This window comes from Salvelinus fontinalis, chromosome 31, assembly GCF_029448725.1.
Source record: "Salvelinus fontinalis isolate EN_2023a chromosome 31, ASM2944872v1, whole genome shotgun sequence".
Taxonomy (NCBI): Eukaryota; Metazoa; Chordata; class Actinopteri; order Salmoniformes; family Salmonidae; genus Salvelinus; species Salvelinus fontinalis.
This window is the reverse complement of record NC_074695.1, coordinates 47,103,740-47,123,501: the sequence shown is the minus strand read 5'-3', so window position 1 is coordinate 47,123,501 and position 19,762 is coordinate 47,103,740. Positions and strand designations below refer to the sequence as shown.

Here is a 19,762-nt window from a genome sequence, read left to right as displayed (position 1 = left end):
GTGTTGTAATGATGTGCAAATAGTTAAAGTACGAAAGGGAAAATAAATAAACATATATATAGGTTATATTTACAATGGTGTTTGTTTTTCACTGGTTGCCCTTTTCTTGTGGCAAGAGATCACAAATCTTGCTGCTGTGTATAAATTTAACCATTATTTAACTAGGCAAGTCAGTTAAGAACAAGTTCTTATTTAAAACGACGACAATGACATAATATGGTCATACATTTGGCAGGAGGTTAAGAAGTGCAGCTCAGTTTCCACCTCATTTTGTGTTTTGCCAAATTTAAATTACACACTTGTTGTTTGTGTACATGGATTTTATAATGTAGTTGCACATTCTTGGCATTCTCTCAACCAGGTTCCTCCTGGAATGCTTTTCCAACAGTCTTGAAGGAGTTCCCACATATGCCAAGAGTTTGCAAAGCTGTCATCAAGGCAAAGGGTGGCTACTTTGAAGAATATCAAATATAAAATAGATTTGGATTTGTTAAACACTTTTTTGGTTACTACATGATTCCATTTGTGTTATTTCATAGTTTCGATGTCTTCACTATGATCATACGATGCAGAAAATAGTCAAAATAAAGGAAAACCCTTGAATGAGTAGGTGGGTCCACACTTTTGACTGGTACTGTAGTTTTAATCTGTAGTTCGAATCAGAGTTTTTTTCCCCTCGTTGTCAAATGCTAAACAAACAAAAATTCCTTAACAAAATCATGTGTCCATGAAGTCATTAATGGACCAAAATGCTCACGTTAAATCCATGTATGATTAACATGAAGCATCAGTTGTGTGTCCCAATCTCTATATTACTTTTGCTCTGGTCTTCCAACAACATGCGGGAGGACACAGCGAGTAAGGCTGCTCTAACTGCGACGTGAGTAGTCTATCCACGGTATAGCCTCCGTCTCCCATAATCTGCATCGGATGAGCTCATAAAAATGCTGCTGCTACCCACAGAATGTTTTTCAGAGATCTCAAGTTATGATGCTGCATGCGTTTCATCAAACAACCAATAATAAGGCATGACTGTGTTTGGTTCGGACTGCGTTCTCACCTGCAGCGAACCGCACCACGGTACGAACTGAACCGGACCAAGACCGCCCGTTCTGAGCGAACCATGGTGCATTGTTTAGTGGGCTTCCAAGTGCAGATAGTGTTCACACCAGTCAAAACGAACAGAACTAAGGGACTTAAAAACTTCTTCGGGATCGGTATCCCTTCCACGGGACGGTTGAGCTAACGCAGGCTAACGCGATTAGCATGAGGTTGTAAGTAACAAGAACATTTCCCAGGACATAGACATATCTGATATTAGCAGAAAGCTTAAATTCTTGTTAATCTAACTGCACTGTCCAATTTACAGTAGCTATTACAGGGAAAGAATACCATGCTATTGTTTGAGGAGAGTGCACAATTTTGAACATAAAATGTTATTAATAAACAAATTAGGCATATTTGGGCAGTCTTGATAGAACATTTTGAACAGAAATACAATGGTTCATTGGGTCAGTCTAAAATGTTGCTCATACACTGCTGTCACCTAGTGGCCAAACTGTATATTGCACCTGGGATGGAATAATACATTATGGCCTTTCTCTTGCATTTCAAAGATGGTACAAAAAAATACAAAAGAACGGTTGATTTTTTTTCTTTGTATAATCTTTTACCAGATCTATTGGGGTAGATTCTCCTACATTCCTTTCACATTTCCATGAACTTCAAAGTGTTTCCTTTCAAATGGTACCAAGAACATGCATATCCTTGCTTCAGAGCCTGAGCCACAGGCAGTTAGATTTGAGTATGTAATTTCAGGCGGATCTTTTTTTTTTAAAGGGGTGGATCCTTAAGACACCAGAGTGTGAATACCCCTCAGTGTCAGTGTTAAGAATGTGTCCTGATAATAGTTATTCCCCTGTAATCTGACAATACAGACACCACAGTGTTAGGGTTCAAAGGTCACTGATTATAAGGACAAGGCCTATCAGGACTGAAAAGGAGCTAGCGTGTGTGTCAGTCAAATCTGGTATATGATCCTAGACAGCTCCTGGTCAAAGACCACCTGCTTAAAGCTATACATCAGCTCAGAGAGCAGGTTAGAGTAAGGTACAAGGGAGGGTCAGGTCAAAGAGTTCAACCTTGTTCTTCTACTCCAACAACCATCATCCCCCATCCAGCCACCCACTCACACACCACCTTCCTCTAAACCTGTTATCTTCAACCTTAAGACGCTGAGCCTGTGATGCCAAACTAAACCCCAGCCACATCAGATATTCTATTTTTCACCCCTCATGTTCCGATGCGAGAGAAGCAGGCGTCTTGTTAGAAGGGTTTGAGCAGGGGTTTGGGTGAACGAGGGGAGAGATCCTCCAGAGATCCAGCAAGACCTTCCGAAGCAGAAGATCAAACTAGCAGAAGTTAAGCCCAATCTTCTCCGTTCTCTGCTTCTTGGTGTGTGTGCGTGTGTGTATGCGTGCGTGCATGCGTGCGTGTGTACACTACTGCGGTCCACTGAGAAAGGCCTATGTTGAACTAATCGATGCCAGATAGTTTTTTTAACATACATTGCCTCAGGACTAAACCCTGTTAGAGCCCATTCTATCATGATCAATCCCATTTGGATTTGGATCCGCTTCCTCCCATCTCTGACCGTGTGATGATCTGACCCCTTAAACTCCATTTTAACCCCACACTGCAATCCCCCCCCATTTTCCATCAAACAAACAAACAGAAAACAAAATGGCCCTGAATGAAAAACAACGGGAGAGAGAGAGTAGAAAAAGCCAGAGACAGGGAAAGGCAGAGAAAAGGCCAAAGTCTTTGTTTGGAACCAGACAGTAGAACGCTGTACTTTTCGTAATGTCACACGACACACAGTGAGGTAGCTAACGACCAGAGAGAGGGGTTATCTGGCCCCTGCATTGCAATCTTGAATTGGAAAGGATGGGTGTGAGTAGCATACTGATATAGAGAGTAGCCAGTCCGCACGCACAACACAAACACACTGCAGTACTGCAGGGAAATAAACACAGAAATTGCACGGGCTTCACAAGCTCAACAACAAACCAAAGACTGTTCAATGTGATAGTATCTCTGTGCCCGATTCTGATAGCTAAAAGAATGGTACGCACTCTGGCTGTTTCAGATAGGACAGGATTGGCCACCACACTGGCAGGGCACACAACACAGCCACAAGGCCGCCACCACCACCCGCATTACAGCCCAGAAGCGTGAGAGAGAAAGCAGAGACCTTTGGATCAGCGCCACACAGTTTTAAAGATAAACCCACTATGAACTTCAACTAGGTCTACAATGACCATGGAAACTAAAACACTGACTCGCAGTTAAACATTTAACTGAAATGTAGCTAAATACACACACTTTCTTTGAACCACAACACACTCTGTAGATTATACCGTTACCAATACAGTAACATTCAAACTCACACCACACTCCCAGCTCTGGCATGCAGAAGCAGTCGTGTCTTATTACAAGAGAGGGGCCTGTAATGGTTACTCAGACAGGCAGTCACAGAGCTGATGATAATCAGTACCTTGACCCTGCATGCCTCTGCAGTGCCTCAGCTCAGCGACGACTGTTCGGTGTTTCAGTGCTCTGAATGTCGTTCGAGAAGGGGAGGTTAGAAAAAAGAAGAAAAAAAACTCAATGCTTGTTCCCGACTTGTGAATCGCACCACACATGGAGCGAGAGAGCCTTCTGCGGTAAACAGAAAAATTCTCCCTCCCTCTCTCTACCTCCCTCTCTCTCTCTCCCCCTCTTGTTCACGGGCCACTGCACAGACAGCGCAGTTTCTTTCTCTACCTCCCACAGACCTTTGAGGTATGTGTGCAGTTTCTATATTTAGCGGCCATTTATCAAATGCTTTACAATTATGGATATCTCCCAGTGTGCTCTTCATAACGTGGACACACGTACACGGGCGGACAGACACACACTGACCTAGCACCGGAGGCTCTCTCTCACATCTACTTACTCCCTCTAACAGCATCTGAGGACATTTCGATGTCCAAATGACAAAAACAATGACCCGGTTTTTCCCTTATCTACATCTACATAGCCTTGGTGAGGAATGTCAAGCCCTTCACGTGTGTTTGCGTGCCTCTGCTAATCATTTAACTGGAGAACAGTGGCACTGGAGGTTGATGTGCCACAAGGATCTCAAAGCCAATGGCAGAGTGTTAATGAGTGACGGAGTGACGGAGTGCTTCTACAGAGAGAGAGAGGGAGTGAGAGAGAGAGATGTGAGAAGTGGATTCCTCACATCAGTGTTAACACTGTTTCTTTCCCTATAGTTCAAACCTCATCTCCCTAATCACGGAACACCTGCAGTAGGCTCTCATCACGTCACGCATGAAAACGTGATCTGGGCTATGTCACCGTGACAAATGGGTCTGTTCTACATGCACAATCGTCAGATAGAACCCAAGTAACATACTGTATTTTCCCTCCAAACCCTCAGCAGGTCCAGACATGAGTCATCTAACAGGGGATAAAAGATGATGATCTGATTAACGACTAGGCCCTTCATTACATGGAACAATTTCAGAATGAGAATCATCATGTCAGAGAGCGAGAGGGGAACCAGGGTGAGAGAGGGAGGGAAGGAACAGAAAAGCAAGGGGGATTAAAAACACACACACACACACATTTGGATTTACACACTTAACATTTTCATTTTTCCTATTTGCCCTCCAGTCAGGTATACTGCAGCACCTGGTGCCCCATGCCTCCAGAGAGAGGAGAGTGTTCAGACTTCTCACTGCTGCTGAGGTTTTGAAAGCTGCTAGCAGCACACACACACACTGAAGGGAAGGAATACTACACCAAAGAGCCTAGGGAGCAGTGTGCGAGAGGTTAGACAACACACACAAAAACTGAAACTCACAGACACACGATAGGAAAATAGCTCAGCAGAATAGAGTTTTATCTGGTTGGGGATCAGAGTGTTTTTGTGTTTTCCTCTGCTCAGCATAAGGCTAAACTTTCGAAAGACTTGAGGGCTTGAATCTAAACTTCAACCCCTAAGAAACAACTATTAAGCCCGAGAGAGTGTACAGGTCCAGGGCAGGAGGGTAATGCTAGATGGAGAACGCCAGAGGCAGAGAGAGAGGTGGCAGAAATGAGAATCCCCTAACACACACACACACACACACACACACACCTCTCTGCAACGACTCCGCGCTAGAATGCCCTGCTATTCCGACTTAGGAGGCCCTTTACGCGGCTGCCAGAAAAACATCAGCCTACAGTGTATATCTATAATGCAAAGGAGGCTGCTGAGGGGAGGACAGCTCATAATAATGGCTGGAACGGAGCGAATGGAATGGTATTAAACACCAGGAAACCATGTGTCGGATGTATTTGATACCATTCTGCTCCAACACCATCATTAGGTTTGCCCAATGACACAACAGTGGTAGGCCTGACCACCGACAACGGCGAGACAGCCTATAGGGAGGAGGTCAGAGACCTGGCTGTGGGGTGCCAGGGAAACAACCTCTCCCTCAACGTGATCAAGACAAAGGAGATGATTGTGGACTACAGGAAAAGAAGAACAGGGCTGTAGTGGAGCAGGGGCTGTAGTGGAGCAGGGGCTGTAGTGGAGCAGGGGCTGTAGTGGAGCAGGGGCTGTAGTGGAGCAGGGGCTGTAGTGGAGCAGGTTCAGCGCTTCAAGTTCCTTGGTGTCTACATCCCCAACAAACTAACATGTTCCAAGCACACCAAGACAGTCGTGAAGAGGGCACGACAAAACGTATTTCCCCTCAGAAGACTGAAAAGATTTGGCATGGGTCCTCAGATCCTCAAAATGTTCTACAGCTGCACCATCGAGAGCATCCTGGCTGGTTGCATCCCTGCCTGCTATGGAAACTGCTCCGCCACCGACCGCAAGGCATACAGAGGGTAGCGTGTGCGGCCCAGTACATCACTGGGGCCAAGCTTCCTGCCATCCAGGACCTCTATACCAGGCGGCGTCAGAGGAAGGCCCTAAAAATTGTCAAAGACTCCAGCTACCCTAGTCATAGATTGTTCTCTCTGCAACCGCACGGCAAGCGGTACCGGAGTGCCAAGTCTAGGTCCAAGAGGCTTCTAAACAGTTTCTACCCCCAAGGCATAAGACTCCTGAACACCTAATCAAATGGCTACCAAGACTATTTGCATTGCCCCCACCCCCTCTCTTTTATACTGCTGCTACTCTCTGTCGTTATCATCTATGCTTTGTCACTTTAATAACTCTACCTACATGTACAGTTGAAGTCGGAAGTTTACATACACCTTAGCCAAATACATTTAAACTAATTTTTTCACAATTCCTGACATTTAATCCCAGTAAAAAATTCCCTGTTTTAGGTCAGTTAGGATCACCACTTTATTTTACTGCTGCTCTTTAATTACTTGTTCATTTTATTTCTTATTCTTATCCATATTTGTTTTAACTGCATTGTTGGTTAGGGGCTCGTAAGTAAGCATTTCACAGCGCATGTGACTAATAAAATTGTATTTCATTTTATAACTCCAAATTGCTGTTATCCTCAGGCTAATGCCCTCCGAAAGCTGAATACAGCTAATATGGCCCAACGCTCTAATCTGAGGTTCATAATGCACTAGAGAGCTAGATGCGGGTCGGGAATTAACCCACTCTAGGGCTGCATCCAGAGAAGCAACAGGGCATATGTTTCAAAAACGGTGCCTGAGTTGAGTAAAGAAAAAAACTGAACTTTTACGACACCAAGTCTGACAGGACTGAGGGCAGGGTCAGCGAGAGTTGGCCAGTGAGAGGGATCGTGACGAGACACAGGTAAGCCGCTTGATCTCTGATCTGAACGCGGCGAGAAACCTCCCCATCGCAGTCAATGATGACATCATCCTGCATACAATGGTAAAGGGGCAGTCCATCTCCACATGGGGTCCAGCATGTGTGTTGCACTATAGGCCAGAGAGGTTATCGAACAGACAGCCACCCTGGAAAGCTAAGAGAGACATACCAAGCACCCGAAATTCAAAACCTTTGCCCTTGCTGATGTCATGCCTGCTGTCTCCCAAAGTCACAACAGTTCAACAGCTTCCTTGTCTAACCTTCTCCCAACCAGAGACCCACCCCAAACCTCATAACTGAAGGGAAACAAACACAGATGCTCCCCCTCCCACACCACCTTGGCCCTGTGAACCGCTTCACTAACCCGCAGCTCCTGTTTCAATACAGCCAACAAACAACTCAAAGCCCTTCACTGTACAGTACCTCAGACTTAAACACCCAAACATATGCTTGATCTGTGATGAATACAGCCTGCTGATCCTTCATCCATCATTGAGGGAGGAAACAAAAGCCCTTAAAGTTATTAAGCTTTAACAAAAGTTGGTCTTATTCAAATTTGGGTGAGATGGGGGATCTTTTTGTTCGTACAATCCAAGCCACCATATGGTCACTCGGTCCAAATGATTGTAGTTACACCAGATTCACAAGGGCCTCCCTTGACATGAACCTCTGACTCAAGTTACACAAATCTAGACTGGAACTCCTTCCTGAAGTACACTATATATACAAAAGTATGTGGACAGCCCTTCAAATTAGTGGATTCGGCAATTTCAGCCACACCCATTGCTGAAAGGGGTATAAAATCAAGCCCACAGCCATGCAATCTCAATAGACAAACATTAGCAGTAGAATGGCCTTACCGAAGAGCTCAGAGACTATCAACGTGGCACTGTCATAGGATGCCACATTTCCAACAAGTCAGTTCATCAAATGTCTGCCCTGCTAGAGCTGCCCCGGTCAACTGTAAGTGCTGTTATTGTGAAGTGGAAACGTCTAGGAGCAACAATGGCTCAGCCGCGAAGTGGTAGGCCACACAAGCTCACAAAATGGGACCACTGAGTGCTGAAGCTTGTAACACTCACTACCAAGTTCCAAAATGGCTCTGGAAGCAACATCAACACAATAACTATTAGTTTGGAGCTTCATGAAATGGGTTTCCATGGCCGAGCAGCCGCACACAAGCCTAAGATCACCATGCGCAATGCCAAGCACTGGCTGGAGTGGTATAAAGCTCGACTCCATTGGACTCTGGAGCAATGGAAACGCATTATCTGGAGTGATGAATCAAGCTTCACCATCTGGACTAATCTGAGTTTGGCGGATGCCAGGAGAACGCTACCTGCCACAATGCATAGTGCCAACTGTAAAGTTTGGTGGAGGAGGAATAATGGTCTGGGGCTGTTTTTCAAAGTTCGGGATAGGCCCCTTAGTTCCATTGAAGGGAAATCTTAACGCTACAGCATATAATGCCATTCTAGACGATTCTGTGCTTCCAACTTTGTGGCAACAGTTTGGGACAGGCCCTTTTTTGTTTCAGCATTACAATGCCTCCGTGCACAAAGCACGGAGGCATTGTAATGCTGAAAGGTCCATACAGAAATGAGATCATTGTGGAAGAACTTGACTGGTGTGCACAGAGTTCTGACCTTAACCCCATCGGACACCTTTGGGATGACTTGGACCGCCGACGGCGAGCCAGGCCTAATCGCCCAACATCAGTGCCCAACCTCACTAATGCTCTCGTGGCTGAATGGTAGCAAGTCCCCGCAGCAATGTTTCAACATCTAGAGGAAGGCCCTCCCAGATGAGTGGAGGCTGTAGCAGCAAAGGGGGTTCCAACTCCATATCAATGCCCATGATTTTGAAATGAGAGGTTCGATGAGCAGGTGTCCACATACTTTTGGTCATGTAGTGTGTGTATTTTTGAGACATCGCAGACAATACTTTCTGCTCTACTGCCTTACGGACCCACACATCGTCTGTCTGCATTAATCCCAGCTGGCCCATTCCATGGGACACCAGAGCAGAAGGACAGACCCAGTGGAGACATACAGACAGTGGAGTAGGCTAGCAGGGAACAAGTGCCGGTAGAGCACCAGGCAGGGGAGGGCAGGGGAGCGCCAGGGCAGCAGCACCCAGACAGGCACTCTTTTCCCTGGGCTGAGCGTCGCCGGGCCCTGGCCTTGTTCCCAGACATCCATAAGCCCTGAGCACAGCGGCTGGGATTCATCCTCTTAGACCAAGAAGGGAGGGGATTTGGGACTTTATTTAGTGCCATTTAGAAAAGATTACCCCTTAATTGCGGAGCGGGTGTCCGGAACAGGGCCGCCAGAGATGAAAGGAACGGTTAAAATACCCTCTAACACAATATGGGCAGGGGGTGTGGGGATCCCAAAGTACATAGTTTAGAGAAGCATCCATATCAACCACACATGGTCTGGTGGCTCCAGGGAGGGAGGCCCTGCCAATCACTGACCAACCCCACTTTCAGAGCTCCATATTGGGGCAAACACTCCAAACAAACACCCCCCCTACTAGAGACCAATCCATCCGTGGGACTACAACAATCAAGCTGAGGATGACTTTAGGACATCTCTTCCCTTACAAGGGAGAAAATGGACTGTGTTATCCTATTTTTAAAAAGGCATCCAATAGGTAGCGCTGTGGCATTCACGGAATTTTGTCAGCCCGTGATTGTCAAGCAAATAACTGACGGTTTCACGGTAATTGACCGGTGATTAACATAAACACATTTAGCATCTCAAAGCTTCCACACAAGCCACTGATGCAGACCTTTGGAACATCTACATTTTAAAAGTCTAATAAAGCCATGTAATATAGTCTACACCTTCACAATAAATCCATTACTTATTTTAGATAGGTCTAAAGAAACATGATATGAAGAAAATGTAGTCTATTTCAGAAGAACAGAATAGCATACTATGAGTTGTCCTTATGTTAGGTCCTGATCTGGCTACGCCAAATGGCTGTTGGGTACACTAATTCATTTAGAAGACAGGATTTGCTTATAATTCCGTGGCATTATTTTATATTATTTTATAGTATGAAAAATTCAATTGAACAAAGCTGAATAAAATAGAAAGGATATTTTCTCCAAATGATTTCTGAGGGAGTCTGCAGATGCGGCTATTCTGTGTTGAGCGTTAACAAAGAAATAGGTCCTCCTATATTCTTAATTTAGAGTTATTTGTGTAACTTTAGTTGTTTGATTTTTAATACATTGTAAGGCTGCATGATGCGACTCTAATGATGATTTGAAAAAAGTTTTTCGTTTTCTTCCCGACCTGTACACACTTTGTCGGTCTCTCATTCACAATTTGAGAAGTACTTGATAACAATGCGCACGCGGCAGTAGGTTATAAGCACAAATGTTCCATTAGTGGAAAACAATACTATCAAAAGAGAACGCAAATGCGATAATGCATGTAATGTTTTTATTATAAAGGTGCATTTTTATGGTGAAATGTATCTTCCCCAAACTTGAAATTCACGCGCTGCTTATGTATCCCAGTTAGACTCTACACCCCTTGTAAAGCAGAGTAATGTGCTTAATTTTAAGAAGTTATTTGGCCACTTTCGTTGTGATACAAACCTTATCAAAACATATAGGCCTATGGGCTAGGCTACATGAGGTGTGCAACTATGATTTGAAAAAATTACCAAAAAAAGGCATTGTTTCTTGCTTTAAACTGGGCATAATTCACAAGTGATAACATATAATTCACAAGTGATATACTAATATTGTCACCCATCAGACTATTCTTGATTTAATCTTGTCTTTAAATATACAGTTGAAGTCGGAAGTTTACATAGACCTTAGCCAAATACATTTAAACTCCTGACATTTAATCCTAGTAAAAATTCCCAGTCTTAGGTCAGTTAGGAGCACCACTTTATTTTAAGAATGTGAAATGTCAGAATAATTGAAGAGAGAATAATTTATATCAGCTTTTATTTCTTTCATCACATGCCCAGTGGGTCAGAAGTTTACATACACCCAATAAGTATTTGGTAGCATTGCCTTTAAATTGTTTAACTTGGGTCAAACGTTTCAGGTAGCCTACCACAAGCATCCCACAATAAGTTGGGTGAATTTTGGCCCATTCCTCCTGACAGAGCTGGTGTAACTGAGTCAGGGTTCTAGGCCTCCTTTGCGCACACACACTTTTTCAGTTCTGCCCACAAATTGTCTGTAGGATTGAGGTCAGGGCTTTGTGATGGCTTGTTGTTCTTAAGCCATTTTGCCACAACTTTGGAAGTATGCTTGTGGTCATTGTCCATTTGGAAGACCCATTTGCGACCAAGCTTTAACTTCCTGACTGGTGTCTTGAGATGTTGCTTCAATATATCCACATAATTTTCCGTCCTCATGATGCCATCTATTTTGTGAAGTGCACCAGTCCCTCCTGCAGCAAAGCACCCCCACAACATGATGCTGCCACCCCCGTGCTTCACGGTTGGGATGGTGTTCTACGGCTTGCAAGCCTCCCCCTTTTTCCTCCAAACATAACAATGGTCATTATGGCCAAAAAGTTATATTTCTGTTTCATCAGCCCAGAGGAAATTTCTCAAAAAATTACAATCTTTGTCCCCATGTGCAGTTGCAAACTGTAGTCTGGCTTTTTTATGGCTGTTTTGGAGCAGTGGCTTCTTCCTTGCTGAGCGGCCTTTCAGGTTATGTCGATATAGGACTCGTTTTACTGTGGATATAGATACTTTTGCACCTTTCCTCCAGCATCTTCACAAGGTCCTTTGCTGTTGTTCTGGGATTGATTTGCACTTTTCGCACCAAAGTACATTCATCTCTAGGAGACAGAACGTGTCTCCTTCCTGAGTGTTATGACGGCTGCGTGGTCCCATGGTGTTTATACTTGCGTACCATTGTTTGTACAGATGAACGTGGTACCTTCAGGTGTTTGGAAATTGCTCCCAAGGATGAACCAGACTTGTGGAGGTCTACAATTTATTTTCTTAGGTCTTGGCTGATTTCTTTAGATTTTCCCATGATGTCAAGCAAAGAGCCACCGAGTTTGAAGGTAGGCCTTGAAATACATCCATAGGTACACCTCCAATTGACTCAAATTATGTCAATTAGCCTATCAGAAGCTTCTAAAGCCATGACATCATTTTCTGGAATTTTCCAAGCTGTTTAAAGGCACAGTCAACTTAGTGTATGTAAACTTCTGACCCACTGGATTTGTGATACAGTGACCTATAAATGAAATAATCTGTCTGTAAACAATTGTTGGAAAAATGCACAAAGTAGATGTCCTAACTGACTTGCCAAAACTATAGCTTGTTAACAAGAAATGTGTGGAGTGGTTGAAAAACTAGTTTTAATGACACCAACCTAAGTGTATGTAAACTTCCGACTTCAACTGTACTAAATTATATATGTGTGAAATTATCCAAAAATATTTTATTTTATTTTATTTAACCTTTATTTAACTAGGCAAGTCAGTTAAGAACAGATTCTTCTTTACAATGACGGCCTAGGAACAGTGGGTGAACTGCCTTGTTCAGGGGCAGAACGACAGATTTTTTATTTGTCACCTCTGGGATTCAATCTGGCAACCTTTCGGTTGCTGTGGGTCATCTTCATGCCAGCCAGGTAGGCTATACTCCTGTTGTAAAGATAGTCAATGTGCTAAATATATTCTTAATATTAGGAAAGTTGAGAAATAAATATAGTAGGCCTAGCCTATAGAAAGCTGATGGGATCCTCCTCTTTTTAATAGAGGCCATCACTCTGTTTTCTTGCGCAATTGCATAGCCTATAGAAATGTTGTGCAACAAGTGTTTGATTAGATTTTCGATTACATTTGCATTGATATCAGAGTGATTAGAGGGATAATAGAGTCCTGAGTACCAGGCAGTTAGCAAGTTGGTAGTCTACTAATGACTATCAGCAGCATCAGAGCATGGAGAAGCCTAATTACTGTGACTAAACAGTCACATGGAATTTGACTGCCTTCATGACTCATGACTGCCGGTGTGGCGGTAATACGGTCACCGCAACAGCACTAGTCCTAGGGGTTTGACACAACGGGCACAGTGGAGGGGTTTAAAGTCACACCAAACATCTTTGTTAAAGGACATATAGATATGTGCTTTAGCGATCTGGCATTTAAAAAAGTGACAAAAGTGACCAGTCCTTACAAATACAGCCACAATGGGACCGCTCTCAATCTCTCCTGAAGTCATTCCTCTGTGTTCTGGGAGCGTTTAACGCTCCCTTCATCTTTGACACCCAAGACCTGTTAACCCTATCGGGCTTAGGCACACAAAGGCCGGCGAGCCGAGTACAGAGTGGCCAGTTCTTCTGAGCTTGACTGTGTTTTAGCCTCCGATTGTCAGGGAGAATTCCACCGCCTGATGCACAGCTGCTGGAGAGAGAGGGAGCGAGAAAAAGAGGGATAGAGGAATGGGGCGTGACTGAATGGCTATAGTGTGTTCTCTGACACTCTCGACAATGTCACAAGAACTCAGAGAACACTGGCCTTTGTCATGACAACAGTAGTGTGTGTGTGTGTGTTGACTAACAGCATTGGTCCAGCATTGGAGAGAAACAAAGAAAAAGATGTGGAAAGAGAAGGCTATGGAATGTTCTATGGGCCCGTTGTCTGCTCCCACAATCATTTTAGAATGCTGTCATCTTTACGGCCACCCGGTCAACCTCGTGACAATTGGTTCCACAGGCCTGAGAGAGGCCCGGAGATGTAGACTCGCCACATGTAACAGCAACAGTTGCTTGACATTGTCACATGCAACATTGCATCCTAGTTGCATAACACCAGTCTCAACATTTCACAACAAGACAGCTATTCCACAGTCTCAGTGAAGTTACCCCTAACCACTGTTTTATTTCCCTGTAATAGTTACGGTTACAATGGGTTTTGAGGAAACCTCAATTTCCCGCCCAGTGATAAACAATACCTGGAAGGATGGCATCACGAGACTATGGGGATAGCGTAATCTAATCCTGGATCTGTGGTTGGAGACTCCCACGAGTCACAAGAACAGTTCAAGAAAGGTGTGGCACATGATGTCTTTGCTGAGTGGTTTAAATGAAGAATATAAACAACAGCTGCGGGGGCTCGAGTCTGTAAACCTGTGCTATCATCAACTGGTAAGGTGAAGGTGTAGTATAATATCATTAACTTGTCATTTGAAGTTGTACTGTTAATGGTAAAGTGGCTAAAGTCCACAGTCTTATCATCATAAGGTGGAGAGTATAGCAGCCTAATCACGTTATAGGACTAAGGAGGATTGTGCTAAACCTGCTCTTATAAACCTACGCTTTGACCGCAGGTTCAACTTGTGTTTTGATAGGATCTTATCATTGGAGACAAAGGAGAGGAAGAAAAAGGAAACGAGGAGAGGAATCCATTTTAAATGATTGAGAAGCACCCTAGGACACCCCAGGGGAGCCCGGGGCCAAGTGACCCAGGATGTAGGTCTAACAGGCCAACAGATGGACACTATAATCCAAGATAGCCGTAGCCGCTATTTTGGCTATAAATGGGCTATCAATGGGTAGCAACAGTCAACAAACAGTACCCTCTACCCCTGAAAGGTGTGGTAAGATTGGGGGTGGGGAAACTTGGCTTGCCAACGGTCCACTCACTCAGAAACAATGACAAGAGTCAAAGCAAAGCCAAACAGAGAGGTTGTGACCTTATGTTACAGTAACATGTAAGGGGAGGGTGAGAGACCCAAGGAATGACAATATACCAACAGTAGGAATCTAATGACTGGGCAGTATGTTAGTATGGGAGCAGCATGTCAGGGTGACTAGCAAGTAGCAGGGCAGGATTCCTAGAATACTGGCTACTAGAAAATCTGGAACAACAAGATGGAAATAACATGTAAGGAATCAGTGGCTGGACATATAGAAAGACAGAATATATCCTCAGAATATACCATATCAAATCTATCCATAGAATAGCCTCCATCCATGGATGGTCTCTGATGGTTCCCTGTATGTGTGCCATTCTGCAGCAGCAGGTAGCTGTAAAGCCTTAATTTGCAGAGCAGCAGCCTCAGTCACACACTTACAGTCACACTGGTAGTAACACCTGCTGGGAAGGCAGCATGCCGGATTCTCAAATTAAGGCAAAGATCTGTGCTGTTACTAGGCAACAGCACAGAGATGAATTTCTCCAATTTATTGCACTGCCTCCAAAGTGGTGTTGACTAGCGAGCGTGTGTGTGTGTGTCCTCTTCTGCAGTTTGTCCTTCCCTGCCCCCGGGGTTAGACCTACTCCAGTTTAAAAGGCAACTGGACTTTGCTCAATGCCAACAATGATTTCTGGCCTGCTTTTTCCCACCCAGATTGGGACAAAAGAGTAACATCTGTCCTTTTAACACACAACACATATGAATTATGTGCACACGGAGAGACGAACACAGGGTCCAATGTTGGACAGACAGTGATGTGTAAATCTCCCAGGTTGAGAGGACAACCAAAGTATAAGGACAACCAAACATGGTATTCACCATTGTAAATAGTAGCCAGGTATAGCTATGTAATAACCATCTCCAGAGACAACGGTCATCCAACATTAACCTGACTAGACAGTAGTCCAACAGTCCTAACAACCCCTAGAGACAAAGGACAGGCAACATTCTGTTTTGTATAAGTCAGCGAGACCATCTTACCAGTCGCCAAAGTTGCTGCTAATAGTGCTCCCTTAACTCAGCACACAGTGGCAGGCCAATAGAAATGAGCCATTTGAATTCAGACAACCCATTGTGACTGAAGTACTCTAATGACATGAGTGCACTGTACTTCTACAGGCCATCTGCACTGTACTTCTACAGGCCATCTGCACTGTACTTCTACAGGCCAAACAGCGTGTTTCAGAAGAATACATTTACATTTAAATTTTAGTCATTTAGCAGACGCTCTTATCCAGAGCGACTTACAGTAGAGTGCATACATTTTTATTACATTTTACATACTGAGAATAACATCTCACCCTCTTCTATTACAGATTATTCTATTCAGGCATCCTGTATAAAATGAAATATGAAGAAATGTTTTGTTATTATAGTATTGTATTATTGTATTTTCTGTGGATATCATCCACTGAGATAAGGTTTATTTTTAGAATTTTTTCTATTCTTTCTGGGGGTGCTGCAGGACCCTCAGCACCCAGAGCCATACTTCCTGCGGCTTTGCATCGAGGGCAGTCATTCAAATGAATTAAAATATCAATTGAATTTAGCACACAGCAAACGGATCCAGGCATGACTCTATGGAAATCTCAATATCCACTATACTCTCACAAATGGCAACCCCACAAACAATGAACTGATTTCCTGGTGGACAAGTCTTAATGATCGTCAAACCAGAATTGCTCAAACAAACGGTGGATGTTAGACATTTGTTCATTCAAAACACAATTCTCCGTGACGAACCAACGAGTCATCACCAACTTGGTAAGTCAGACAAAAATGCAATGAGTCAGGCTGTTTTTTTTTTAAACAAATAGTCTGCTTCGAAAAGTGGAAGAAAAACAAAAGCACCCCTATAATTATCTTGAAGCAATCAGTTTACCCTATTCTTGCTCTATCGGTTTCAGTCCGTTTCCTCTATTCAGGAGTTTTCCATGTTATTCTGAGATACTGGCCAAAGGAAAGCATGGGAACACAGAGCAGAGGCTGCTGAGAAAGCACTCCAAAAGCCCAGCCACTAACCACAGAGAGCGGTAAAGAGAGAGAGAGAGATGCAATAGTGAGGGGGAGAAAGAGGGAGAAGAGACAGAGGAAAGGGACGACAGAGAGCAACAATGTATTTATTGCCCTAAGCTTTTAGTGTGTTATATCTGTTCAGCCAAGGGTTCCTCTCCCTTTTTCTCCACCTCCCTCCTCTCTCTCTCTCTCTCTGCCTCATTCCTCATCCCACTCACATATTTACAGACCCAAGGGAGCTGTCATCATAGGGTACCCAGCCCACTGAGCCATGATGATTGGTCTGTTCTAGTCATGTGGGAGGCAACAGGGAAGTAAAATCTCAGAGATAGGTTCCACATAGCAGGAAGTGACTCATCCAGGCCATGCAGTGAATCTCTGGGGAGAAATCTCAGTGCAAAAAAGGACATGCCCCTTTTCTACCAAACTGCTCTGGGACACGTAAGCTGTTCAGCAGCTGCAGCAGTTCACTCTGACTCCCTATGCTACTTCTTACCCCACTCTCCTTCTTTCCGAATCAAAATCACAAGGCTGCTGAAACCTCTGCCAGGAAAAGGAAGGTAGAACTAGGACTGGCGTGTTACATTTAAGTGGGAAAGGGGTTTTCACAGTTTGGAAATACAGGCCAGTCCTTTATCCTGTCTCCCAGCCCTAACTAACAGTCAACATTCCTCCCATTCCTGAATGGTCAAAACTCATTTTGTTTCCTCTGTGAGTAGGTTACTCATCCTTCCTCTTTTTCAGGCGGGAACTTTCAAAATTCAAAAACCACATGCCCGCCTCTTTTCAAACCAGACTGGAAATACCAGATAAATAAGGTCCTCTGGTTTGAGAGACTGCTTTACTAAGAGTATTGTCAAAATTTGCATTAGAGAGGACTTATGTGTGTTTAAAATGAGGGATAAAACGATATCAACCAAAAGCAATTGAGTGAATGTCCACTTTTTTTAATCAGTTACACATTAATAAACAGGGTGGCAGCGGATAACCATTACTCAGATACATTAGTGAAGATAGAATGTTCCGCATGTCAGATAACTCATCTTCATCCTCATTGGAGTAAGCCTATAATATTTCAGCAGCGCAACATACACTGAACAAAAATATAAACACAACATGTAAAGTGTTGGTCCCATGTTTCATGAGCTGAAATAAAATATTCCAGAAATTTTTCATAAGCACTAAAGCTTATTTCTCTCAAATTATGTCCACAAACATGTTTACAGCCCTGTTAGTCAGCATTTCTCATTTGCCAATATAATCCATCCCCCTGAAAGGTGTGGTATATCAAGAAGCTGATTAAACAGCATGACAATTACACAGGTGCACCTTGTGCTGGGGACAATAAAAAGACACACTAAAATGTGCAGTTTTGTCACACAAGTTTTGATAGAGCGTGCAATTGGCATGCTAACTGCAGGAATGTCCAGATAATTTAATGTTAATTTGTCTTCCATAAACACCTCCAGTGTCGTTTTAGAGAATTTGGCAGAAAGTCCAACCGAGGTGGTGGGGTTATGGTGTTGGGCAGGCATAAACTACGGACAATGACCACAATTTGCTTTTTATCGATGGCAATTTGAACGCACAGATACCGTGACGAGATTCTGAGGCCCATTGTGGTGCTATTCATCCGCCGACATCACCTTATGTTTTAGCATGATAATGCACAGCTCCATGTCGCAAATATCTGTACGCAACTCCCGGAAGCTGAAAATTACAACATTCCACAGGCCACAATCAACCGTCTGATAAACTCTATGCAAAGGATATGTGTCGCGCTGCATGATGCAAATGGTGGTCACACCAGATACCGACCTGGTTTTCTGATCCACGGTCCTACCTTTTTTGTGACCAACATATGCATATCTGTATTCCCAGTCATGTGAAATCCATAGAATAGGGCCTAATGCATTTATTTCAATTGACTGATTATATTTCAACTGTAACTCAGTAAAATCTTTGAAATTGTTAGATGTTGCGTTTATATTTTTTGTTCAGTATATTTGAGTTTACATTTCAAATCCCACAGCAAATGCACAACTGTATGGGCATGGAAAAACAGAACGCATTTGTCTCGAACCCCAATATCTTAAATTAGAAAAAGCTAATTCCACAGCAGCTTAGCAATATATTACGAAGCCTATAGCTAGAAGGGGTAGTATTGCAATAATATAAATTCACCTTGAGAGGGGAATCATTGATAGAACATAAGGCAAAGTAACAAGTTCTTCATCACCCCCCACCCCACACACAAATATAAAATGTATGGCATTTTATAGCAGTTTAAATGTATATTTCAATTTCATACAGCAAGTACACACCGTTAAAAGACTACAACATACCTCTTTGAGCATGTCCAGTTCCTGGCGCACGGTCTCGTATTCGATCTCCAGGTCGTCATACTGCTGTTTAAGCTGCTGCTTCTCCTCCAGCACCGCCAGCCCGTACTCCGCCGCCTGGATCTTCTCGTGGGTGGTCTCACTCAGCTCCCGGGAAAGGCGCTCTACCTCGGCTCGCAGACACTCCGGTTCGGCCTCTAGCACGAGCATCGTTTCAGAATAGCGCTGCTCCTCCACCGACATACTGTGGATGTTGGTGATGGATCAACCTTGGCCAGCTAATCCTACGACGAACGACGAAGGGGATGAGACGGCTTCGAGCGGGTCCAATCTTGAAGGATCGCGGAGAACCCTTTCGTTTGAATAGATGATTAGATTCTTCTGTATTTGAACTGCATGATCGGTAGTCTTGCGTTTCTCGTTGACACTTTGGGTATTGCGTTATCGGTCATGAAGCTGTGGTTTCTTGATTTCTTCCGACAGGAGAGGCTTGCCTGTTATCCCTACAACTGCTCCATGACTGCAGTTCCTTTGCCCTTCGCCTCTCCCCGGCTGCTCAGAGCGATTGGGGAGAAGCTGTCTAGCGCTGTCAGATCACTCAGCTGAGATAACTAGAAAATAAGAATAGTGGTTGATGGGAAATGTAGTACCACAAACGCCAATGCATAGACGTCAGGCAAATGCACTCATATCCCATCAGGCATTGTGTGCAGGCTAGTCTAAGGTGAAACGTGTGGAACACGGAAGCGGCGTTTTATTTTCCAAGGAATGGGTCTAGAAAAGATTTAGTCACTGTGCATCTCGTGCCATCTGTCGGTTGTTTCTGTAGATTCACGATGCCGTAGTCATAGCTATAGCCTATAAT

The 19,762-nt window shown here is 43.9% G+C and overlaps 1 protein-coding gene across 1 annotated transcript in view; it reads right to left on the bottom strand.

Moving 5' to 3' along the window:
* The window catches only part of LOC129830417 (protein bicaudal D homolog 2-like), a 73,886-nt gene extending 54,359 nt beyond the window's left edge, over positions 1-19,527 (bottom strand). The window contains exon 1 of the mRNA XM_055892979.1: positions 18,901-19,527. Within this exon, the coding sequence (XP_055748954.1) occupies positions 18,901-19,140 (240 nt within the window). The 5' untranslated portion in view covers positions 19,141-19,527. The remainder of the gene's footprint in view (positions 1-18,900) is intronic.
* Positions 19,528-19,762: the final 235 nt, after the last annotated feature.